We start from the raw sequence: 10629 nt of genomic DNA on the forward strand, positions 1-10629 counted from the left end.
GAAAAAACAGCCTAAACTGGCTTAAGTTGATTTAATCCAAGAGCCAAATTCTTGTGAAGTTTGGTAGTGATCAAATAACCACCAAGCATACGTTTCTTTGTTTTAACCTCAATGGTCATACATGTTATCTAGGCAACACTTGAGAACTCCAGCTCGGCTACGACGTTTCTTCAATCCCCATCGCTTCAATACTCTCCAAACCGGTGATCTTTTCTCTTCTCCGACCACTAAGAGAGTAACTAGTTGTTCTTAAGCTACTTCTACAATCTTCTCTTCTCCGACCACAATCTTTTCTTTTCCTTCTAGTCTTCTTTTCACTACATCTATCTGTTACTATATATAAACATAATCACATATTGGGGTTTTAAAACGCTGCAAACGCATTTTTAGCATATCAACTCACCCCGGGTGGCTTTGACTGGCAGAGTTTCTTTAAAGTATGGACGAGTTCGTCAGTCTTAACTTCACGTTTCCAGTTATTCTTGTCTTTATATCAAGTTCAACATTTTACTACATAGTACTAAGTGAATTTTTACCGAGGCTAGCTAGATCAGCAAACATGACATAAACAATTATTCAAAATGTTTTGATGATGAATTTAAATGTAAAAAGAGATATAACCTTTTCTTAGGGTTCGGGGAAGTATAAAAGGAAAAGATAGTCTTGACATTACAATGTGTATTTCAACCATTCAAGAGCACAAGTTGAAGCAAACACTTTATCCACCACCACCATCACTCTGGTCCCTTTAAATGGAACGTGAAACCGGTTTGAAACTGGATGTTATGACGGTTCCGAACATGTCTTAAACTCAATTAAACTGATTTCTTGAGCGATCTAGCAATCTTTCTTCTACAAGTATTAAATTGTAACAACAATACATTGATCTTGGTTAATTATAATTAAGTGTAAAACAAAACAACAAAAGAATTACTACGACTTGCTAACCACTAAATAAATTCGTCAAATTTTGATAATAATCATTGACTCTTAACTACTTTTGACCAAAAAAAAATTACTGCCAAAAAATTGAATTACATAAAGTGTACAAAACATATAAAAGTACGTAGACGCCAATATGCATCCAAGAACTCTGAGCATTCCTCAAAAATTACATGCATTATAATGACTGTATTTCTCTCTCTTTTTACTATATCTTGTAAAATCTAAGTGAAATTAGAATAACGTGAATCACAGTTCTGTTGAAATAACGAGTAACACAAACTATCCAAATTAAAAGCAAAATACGAAAAAGAAGAGATTGGTACCAAGGATAGATTAGAGGAGCGATGGTGATATAAGAGAAGCTGCAATGGTGAAAAACGTATTCTATTGGTCTATAGACAATATGTAAGAGGCTAAGAGCCTGTACAGACGGAGGATATCTATCAGGGTGGCCTCGAAATCGATAACCTGAAAAATAAACAAAGAGAATTAAATGAAGTGAAATTTAGAGGCGGGAAAGATATATTTCAAGACTGATATATTACCAAAAACTATGATTAACGCAAAGGCCGAATATATATTGTTCTCTAGAATATCTTTGTAGCTCTGATCAAACGCTAGAACATCAGCTTCATCATCCGTTGACTGCTTTTGTCTTTAACACGTTTCCAAGAGAAAAACAGATCACAAAATGCATACATGCAAACATCACTCAGTTCGTCTTCGTTTGATAATGTGGATGATCTTCCTTGGAATAGTGTCGACACAGCCATTGTGGAGAGTATAGAAGTTTATTGTCAAATGTTTTGTGAATGAGTAGAAAACTACTCGTAGTGGTGTTATTTATAGAGAGAGACATCGAGACAGAGCATTTTGAGCCGTTAGTGACAAGTAAAGTGGTCAAAACTAGGGTTTCACAAAGTATGGTTCCAAGGCCGAATTACATTTAATTTAAGTCTTTAACTAAACTACTTCCAGTTTCCAATGTTACATCGAAGCTTTTCAAGACGAGTTTTATTGGCTTCCCAAAATATGTTTCTCATTTTCTATAAAACGGCTATTTTGTACTAGTTAACAATGTAGCGTGGAGAAAATTACTCTCGAACACACGCATTGTTCATTATGAAAAGATAATTAACACATAGTTATCTTTCACGATAATCCATTAAATACATGGGATAACTGGGGGAAAGGATGAATTACATACCACAACAAAGAAACATTTTTGTTGAAAAGCTTTTAAAAGAAAACATTTTGATGAAGATGAAAAATAAATTATTTTAACGATTTGGATCATTTGTTGATATTAGGTCAGAAATTCTTTATATTAGGCTATTAGCTAGTACTTTGTAAATTTGTAAAGTTAAAGAATGTAAGGTTAGTATTTGTTCATTTGTATTTGGTTTCAAGGCGAAAGTGTTAAATCACTTCCAACTTTCAATGATTCATCGAAATTAATATCTATTTAACGGCTACTTTGTAGTTAATAATGTAGGCCTGGAGAAAATTACTCTCGAACACAAAAACACATTGTTCAAGAAAAAACATTTGCATTTTCGTTCATATGAATGAAATGAAGTTAAAATAATGTAGGTTTGGTGTGTGCTTATGTTCATTTATATAAGTTCTCGAGGATTTGGAAGCATATGTTTTTACTTTTGATTAAGAAATGAGACATGTTTAGCCTCCAGATCTTTTCTATAGGAAAAGGTGGAGCAAGAATCACAAAGGACATCTCTTACAACTTATAACGATTAACGAACACTGATGAATATGATAATAACACTTATCTCTCTCTTAACTGTACTTAGCTTGCAGGCAACAACTTCAAAAATAATAATACTACTAACAAGGACTCTGTAAAACGGCGGCGTATTTTGAAATGAACAGAATCGACGGCTGATAAAAGGACACGTCATTAGAATTGGATAGAACGGAACCAATCAAAAGGTTTTGATTCTTTGCGGATAAAATTAAGACAAAGTTTTTGAGCTTCTTCGATCACTTCACTTCACTACTGCTTATGGAGGCTCTGCAAATTTCGAGCCGTTTCTCGGTGAATAATAGAGCTCCGTGTACTCAGAATTTGACGGCGTGTCGATCAAGTAAGGCGACGTTTCGTTCAGCATTCGCCGGAACCGCCAATTCAGCTTCTTCTCTCTCTTCTAAGAACACCTCCACGGTTTGGCTTCAAGCTTGTTTCTTTTTTTCTCAATTTGGTTATGTTTTTTTGGTTATTTAGTGTTTTTATTTTGGTGTTAGAGAGAGATATGGAGTTGGGTGAAATCGAAGACAGTTGGCAATGGAAGAAGTTACAGAAGGAGCCAAGTCAAGGCGGAGATGTTTGGTCAGTTGACTAGTGGACTCGAGGCTGCTTGGACCAAACTCAAAGGAGAAGGTTCGACCTTTTCTCTTTCTATGTAATTTTTTTGCTTAAGGAGTGAGAAGATTAGTGAGATAAAGCAGTTTGTTCTTAGTATATGTTTAAGAGAAAGACTATTATAAATAATAGTAGATTAATAATAGGCTGCTACGAACCGAACACTCACGGCTAGTCTGTATCCACTTCGGTCGGGGCCAGGATACACTGGATTATTCAAAAAAAAATAATAATAATAATAGATTAACATGTGGAACGAGTAATGTATTAGAGAGAGATGTATGAAGTGAACAACATCACATTATAAAACTAGTTACGTTTATTTTGAACATTGCAGAGGTCTTGACAAAGGAGAATATTGCTGAGCCAATGAGGGATATTAGAAGAGCTCTCCTTGAAGCTGATGTGAGTTTGGTGCCTGTTGTTATGTTTTCATTTAATGGTTTCTTGTATGTAAGTTTTGTTAGTTGCTTAGGGCGGTTTTGGTTAACAGGTGAGCCTCCCAGTTGTTAGAAGGTTTGTTCAGTCTGTTAGTGACCAAGCCGTTGGAATGGGTGTCATCCGAGGAGTCAAACCAGACCAGCAGTTGGTCAAGGTAAATACTAGCAATGAACCTGTTGTCTTAAGCTTGCTCTGGATCTGTGATCAATTAGAGTTTTATTGCAGATTGTACATGATGAGCTAGTGAAGCTGATGGGTGGAGAAGTATCTGAGCTCCAGTTTTCTAAGTCAGGTCCTACCGTTATATTGTTGGCTGGACTCCAAGGAGTTGGGAAGACAACCGTTTGTGCTAAACTCGCTTGTTACCTAAAGAAGCAGGTATGCTTTTGATGGGATTGTTACTCTCTTGAAAATTATACTGACATCTATTATAAATTGATCATATTTTACAGGGAAAATCTTGCATGCTTATTGCTGGAGATGTGTACCGACCTGCTGCCATCGACCAACTTGTCATTTTAGGTGAACAGGTATTGAGATTTAAACTTTTAAATCACCATGTGCAGTGTGTATGAACATGTGACGATATTCTACTCAGTAAACAAATGTCTTTTTGCTGATTCTCTCTTTGTGTCAGGTTAGTGTGCCGGTTTATACAGCAGGGACTGAAGTAAAGCCTGCAGATATAGCTAAGGAAGGTTTAAAAGAAGCTAAAAAGAACAATGTGGATGTAGTTATTATGGATACTGCAGGGAGACTTCAGGTAAATCTTTCTTTCTTTCTTTGTGGAGTTATCTGTATCACAATGCTCTTTAGTCATGAAATTGCCTGTTTGTGGCAGATAGATAAAGGGATGATGGATGAATTAAAAGACGTGAAGAAAGTTTTGAATCCCACAGAAGTGTTGCTAGTTGTTGATGCCATGACTGGACAAGAAGCTGCAGGTACGCACTTGTAGCATGTATTAGTTTCTTGATGTATAAAAACCTCTTTAACTTTTTGGTATTTTTTTTACCGCAGCATTGGTGACGACATTCAATGTAGAGATAGGAATCACAGGAGCCATATTGACAAAGCTAGACGGTGATTCAAGAGGTGGTGCTGCTTTGAGTGTCAAGGAGGTTTCATTCTTCTCCTTCCTTACTATACTTTTTTTTTTTACTGTAATGTTATATATTGAGTGCACATTGCTTTACTAGGTATCTGGAAAACCGATAAAACTTGTAGGACGTGGAGAGAGAATGGAGGATCTTGAACCCTTCTATCCCAATAGAATGGCTGGTCGAGTTCTTGGAATGGGAGATGTGCTCTCGTTTGTGGAGAAGGCACAAGAAGTTGTAAGTTTTTGAGTAAAAACTAGGATTTTTAATGTAAAACCCCCCCAATTAGGTTTATTTCGGGTAAAACCCCCTAAATTAAAGATTCAACATCAAAATCCCCAAGGTAACTTTTCTTAATGAATTAAACCCTCCGTTACTTATTCTGTTAAAAATTTAAAAAACTCTGTTTAATTAAAACGCAACGTATGATAAATGTAAAAAACAACCAGACTTTCTTCTTCCTTGTATACAGTCACGAAATTCCCAAATTAAAATTAGGGTTCTTCAAGTTTTGGAGTTTAAATTTGTTCCTTTTCTCCCAAGTAATTCATGTATCTTATACCATTTGTTTTCGAATTCCTCTCTTTTGATTTTAATTTTGTATGTAATTTTTTCAAATGTTTTTAAGGTTTTTGTTTCAGTTGAAATTGTTCTTAGGCAAAACTTTAATGGATTTAGTTCCTGGAATACGTAGAAAATATCATTGTGTAGCCCTGACAATTGTTTTGACATAAAAAACCAGAGAAAAACCAAGGCGAAAGTTCTATTGTTGTGGAGCTTTTTTTGGTGAAAATCATGTGTTCATAGCTTGAAAAATTAAAGGTTTTGGTGGAAAAGAGTCAATGCAAAAATCATTTTTTAAGAAGAAGCAAGCGCACTGGTTAGCATTGAAACAAAGAGTCGATGCAAAAATCATTACTTCGTTGTATGTCGGATGATCTTTTTAAAACTACACAACAAAAATTCCCAACGATTAAAAGACAACTTAAGCTTGTTTGGCTTCGACCTTCTTCTTCTGCCAAAGCATGTCTACGCCACTGTCTGCATTTCCCTGGGCACGAACTAACATATATACTTCTATGTACGTAATTTTAAAAAGAAAGTTAATTTTTGTTGAACATAATTCATGTGAATAAGCCTAGTAAATCTGAAACACCAAAACATGATTAAGCCTAGTTAATCTGAAACACCAAAACATAGTTTTAAAGCTGAGGTGAGGTACAATATTCAAAAAGAAAGTTTTTAAGAGTTCTAAGACGAGCCAAGTTCAATGGTTGGTTCTCCAACTTCAGTTGTTGTTTCTCCTACTTCGGTTGACTCGCCAAGTTGAGTGGTTGTCTTCTGTTTCTTAGATGGTCTTCCTGCTCGCATATTTGGTGGCTTGGGCACATGAGGTAGCTTACAATTGCGTTTGTTGTGTCCAGTTTGACGACAGTTACTACATGTCTACAAACAAAGAACAAGCTGAATCAATCCCAAGGAATAAAAGAGAGATGAAAAAAAATATATGTTACATTACCATTACAATGTTGGCATGAAAGGAAGGAAATTCTGAAGATGGTTTGGGTGGATTGGGGGGATTGACCGGTGGTTGCTTGCACGTTCTTTTGTTGTGTCCAGATTCTCCGCAGTTAGAACATTTCTGCATATAACAAGCATCACATACCCATATTAAAACCAACAAAAGAATACAGAGTTCTGCGTATAACAAGCAACACATACCACAACAATTTTTTCTGAAGGTGTTTCTGTTGGCTCATCTTGAGTTTGACTTGGTTCACAACCTGTTCTTTCACTTGGATCACGGATTCTGTCATTATTTTTAGGTCTACCTGGCATTATTCTGTCTGGAGGAGGCATGACAATAACATCAGAATGTTTATCCCATAACTCCATCCCATTGACAGGAAAAAGAAGGGAGTTGTAGCAGAGCTTCCACTTCTCAACAGTATACCAGTCTGAAACAACAGTCTCAGGTAATCTTGTGTCTTTATATTCAGCATACATTGCAGACATGATGTGGCAGCAAGGAATGCCACTTACGTCATAGGCCCGACAAGTGCAGCAAATCTTGTCTCTAACTCCAACAACATACTTGTTTCTTCCATGATCAACCTCATAAATGCCTCTGCCATTTGAATATGGATGACACCATTTCAGGCTCCTCTTGCGCTTCTCTATTATAGCTAATGCTTTTGGTGTGATCAATCCCTTAAAATTATTCATCTCGTTGATCTTCACATTGTTGCTTGACATAATATGCCTCCTAATGTCTTCAAGCAATGCAATGATTGGTTTTCGACGAGCTTCTTTCAAGATAGCATTGTAAGACTCGCTAATATTGTTTTCAACAGCTGGAGACTTTGTAACGTCACTGAAAAATGCCCTACATAACAAGAATAACAAGATGCATTACGACACAAAATAAAAAAAACCAACCAAAATATCATATATATATATATATATATATTATTTAAAAAAACACATACCTAGACCAGTTTGACTTCACACTCCTTTTCACTTCCTCATATGCATCAAGTTTAACTGTCTTCATCTTCTCTAGATTTCTCTCAAAGACATGCTTATTGTAAGCTCTTGCACACTTCCAAAATAGCTTATGCAGAGGATCAACTGAGCCGTGCCTTTTCTTCAAGTTGGCAAAGATATGCCTCGCACACATTCTATGCTCCGCATAAGGAACCACGTTTTTGATGGCATGTATCAAACCTTTTTGCTGGTCCGAAGATAATGCTAAACCATTTCCAAGATCTAAACCTAAGTCTTCTCGCAGTAGCTCCATGAACCACTCCCAATACACCTTGTTTTCCACAGGAACAAGAGCCCAAGCAATGATGAACATTTGGTTATTCGGATCCCTTCCTACTGCAGTCAGTAATTGCCCTTTCATTCGGCCTTTTAAAAATGTTCCATCCAAGTGAATGATACGCCGACAAGCACTCTTCCAACCAGTTTTTTGAGACTCGAAACAAGTATAAAACTTCTCAAAAACTCTCTCTTTTGTACCTAATATGACCGTTGAACCAGGATTTGTCTTCTTGAGTTCTTCAACATAGTCATACATCCTTGTAAACTGCTCAGCATACTCATCACTGATAATGTGCAACATCATTTGCCTTGCACTCTGACATTTTGTCTTAGGAACACGAAGACCTTTAAGAGCCAACCGCTGCATTATTTGGTCAGCTTTGAGGTTCGGGTTTGTCCTAAACTCATTTAGAAAATCAGCAGCTATCTTTGGAGCAGTGTAGAGAGCAACGTTTCCTGTAGGGTAGCAAGAATGAGTACTTTTGTACGATCTAACAACCATATTAGGTGACCTACTATTGATCGATGCATATAGCCTCCATGAGCATCCATCCGCTACACACCCTGCTGCTACTTTCTTCCTCTCTGATCTCTGAAAACGGATATTAACCCTCTCTTTCACTGCATACTTCTCTATAGCCTCTCTACACTTGGCTTGTGAAATAAATTCTTGGCCAACTCGAAACTCAACTTTTCCCTCATCATCATCTGAGTCTTCACTCTCAACATAATCATCTCTGTAAAAGTCCGTCCATTCATCATCACTCTTCGGTTCTTCCTCCTCTTCGTCTCCTCCAATGAGAACATCATCGAGATAAGGATCATCGGCTCTTACAACAAAAAGATTTATGCTTTCCAGTACACTTGTGGCGTTCACCATCTCCACCACATCTGTATCACAACATACATCTTTCCTACTCTGATCCACTAGTCCAGACGGAAAATAAGAGAATTTATTCATGTTCTCTGGAAAACCGCCACTAGCGATCATACTTTCAAGCATTCTGAAAGTTGGTTCTTCAAAATCAATCCTACAACATTTTGTTTCACCACCATTGTATGTTCCATCTGCTGCCCAATATCCTCCAATGTGTAAACGAATATGAATTTTTCTGTTTACCAAAAAAATAATCAAACCCATCAAAACACATAATCAAACCAATAAAATCACAGTGAACAAAAAAAACCCAATGAAATCACAAAAATACAAATACATTCAAGATATAAATAAATCAAACTTACCTGTTCATCTTCCAACGACTCTTTCACTTTCGCACCAGACTCAAACCCACATGAACGTAGTTAATCGATTTCAACTCTTGCACCAGACTCAAACTCACCCTCTCTCGAACTCAGTCTCTCTAGAATTCTCACAAGAACCAAAAGAAACTCAAAACCTCTCCCTTTTACGAATTAGGGTTCATCATCCAAAGCTTTGTCGACTTTGAAGTTTTTTACGTGGCTTGATGATTTAGAGTTGGAATTATAAAACTACATGACATTCTAATTAAACAGCATGTTGTTTTGTTAACAAATCATGTTGTTTTAGGTCTTTCAAATACGCTGCGTTTATGCTTTGACGGCACAAGTAACGGAGGGTTTAGTTCATTAAGAAAAATAAGTTTGGGGGTTTTGCTGTTGAGTCTTTAATTTAGGGGTTTTTACCCGAATTAAACTTAATTGGGGGGTTTATACATTAAAAATCCTAAAAACTACTACTAGGCAATCAAAACTCTCTTTCTTTCTTTCTTTCTTGCTGATGTGTTTTCATGTATAATAGATGCGTGACGAAGATGCGGAAGATCTACAGAAGAAGATAATGAGTGCAAAGTTCGACTTCAACGACTTCCTAAAGCAGACTCGTGCTGTTGCGAAGATGGGGTCGATGACGCGTGTTCTTGGAATGATTCCTGGAATGGGGAAAGTGAGTCCAGCGCAGATACGAGAAGCTGAGAAGAGTCTTGTCATCATGGAAGCAATGATCGAAGCCATGACACCTGGTTTTGTTCTCTTTCTTCTCATTTCATTTAAAAAATAATAATGTCTTATTCTGGTTTGGTTGGGTTGGGCAGAGGAAAGGGAGAAGCCAGAGTTACTAGCGGAATCCCCAGAGAGAAGGAAAAGAGTTGCTAATGATTCAGGAAAAACAGAACAACAGGTACTCTCTCACTCAGAAGCTAGTTTCAGATCTCAGACAAGAAAAGAAGATTCAGTACTGTGTTTGGTTGTTGTTGTTGTTAAGGTGAGCCAACTTGTAGCACAAATATTCCAAATGAGAGTGAAGATGAAGAACTTGATGGGAGCAATGGAAGGAGGATCCATCCCTGCATTGAGCTCGCTCGAGGACGCAATGAAAGCACAACAAAAGGTTTCTTCTTCTTGTTCACCTTTCACATTGTGAACAGAGTTTAACTGATTGTTGTGAATGAATGAATCTTTATCAGGCTCCACCTGGAACCGCAAGGAGGAAGAAGAGAAAGGCGGATTCAAGGAAGAAGTTTGTGGAGTCTGCCTCAAGCAATCCAGGTCCTCGTGGCTTTGGCAACTAGAACAAAGCTGTTTCAGTCTTTCGAGAACACTTGGTACAAACTCTAAAATGATTGTCATATTTGAACTTAAAATTAATTTCAAATATCTAATGCATAGAAACATAATTCAAACCAAAATGCAAAATGACATAAATTTCTCATATACATAATTTAGTTTTGGATTTTATTATACAAAATATAAAAAATGTTATTAAAATCATTTGAGAGGCCAGCCCCCTAGTATCAAACCGAATAATCATGGTACCAAACATCGTCCAATAATCTGGTTCAATACTTTTTAGATATAGAAATTTAACAACAAAATTAGCAAAATATGATGCATAATTAAAATATTTACATATGATTGGTTTATATATTTTTGATATGTTAATGATTTTTATAAAGTCCA

The 10629-nt window shown here is 36.6% G+C and overlaps 2 protein-coding genes and 1 long non-coding RNA gene across 3 annotated transcripts; 1 reads left to right on the forward strand and 2 right to left on the reverse strand.

Moving 5' to 3' along the window:
- Positions 1-838: 838 nt before the first annotated feature.
- LOC103847346 lies at positions 839-2611 on the reverse strand. Its single transcript, XR_004452275.1, has 2 exons — positions 1491-2611; positions 839-1413 (listed from the first exon to the last, which is right to left on the reverse strand). It is a non-coding gene; the product is annotated as an uncharacterized LOC103847346 (long non-coding RNA).
- Positions 2612-2867: 256 nt separating this feature from the next.
- LOC103847347 (signal recognition particle 54 kDa protein, chloroplastic) lies at positions 2868-10358 on the forward strand. Its single transcript, XM_009124409.3, has 14 exons — positions 2868-3127; positions 3208-3343; positions 3663-3730; positions 3819-3920; positions 3992-4144; positions 4219-4296; positions 4404-4529; positions 4608-4710; positions 4787-4887; positions 4966-5103; positions 9473-9692; positions 9765-9850; positions 9935-10060; positions 10137-10358. The coding sequence occupies exons 1-14, from the start codon at positions 2969-2971 to the stop codon at positions 10239-10241; spliced, it is 1701 nt and encodes a 566-aa protein (XP_009122657.1). The 5' UTR covers positions 2868-2968; the 3' UTR covers positions 10242-10358.
- Positions 6043-9398, reverse strand: LOC117128879. Its single transcript, XM_033281541.1, has 2 exons — positions 6758-9398; positions 6043-6694 (listed from the first exon to the last, which is right to left on the reverse strand). Exon 1 carries the CDS (start codon positions 8831-8833, stop codon positions 7340-7342), a length of 1494 nt encoding a protein of 497 aa, XP_033137432.1. The 5' UTR covers positions 8834-9398; the 3' UTR covers positions 6043-6694; positions 6758-7339.
- Positions 10359-10629: the final 271 nt, after the last annotated feature.

This window comes from Brassica rapa, chromosome A10 (assembly GCF_000309985.2).
Source record: "Brassica rapa cultivar Chiifu-401-42 chromosome A10, CAAS_Brap_v3.01, whole genome shotgun sequence".
In the NCBI taxonomy this organism is placed as follows: Eukaryota; Viridiplantae; Streptophyta; class Magnoliopsida; order Brassicales; family Brassicaceae; genus Brassica; species Brassica rapa.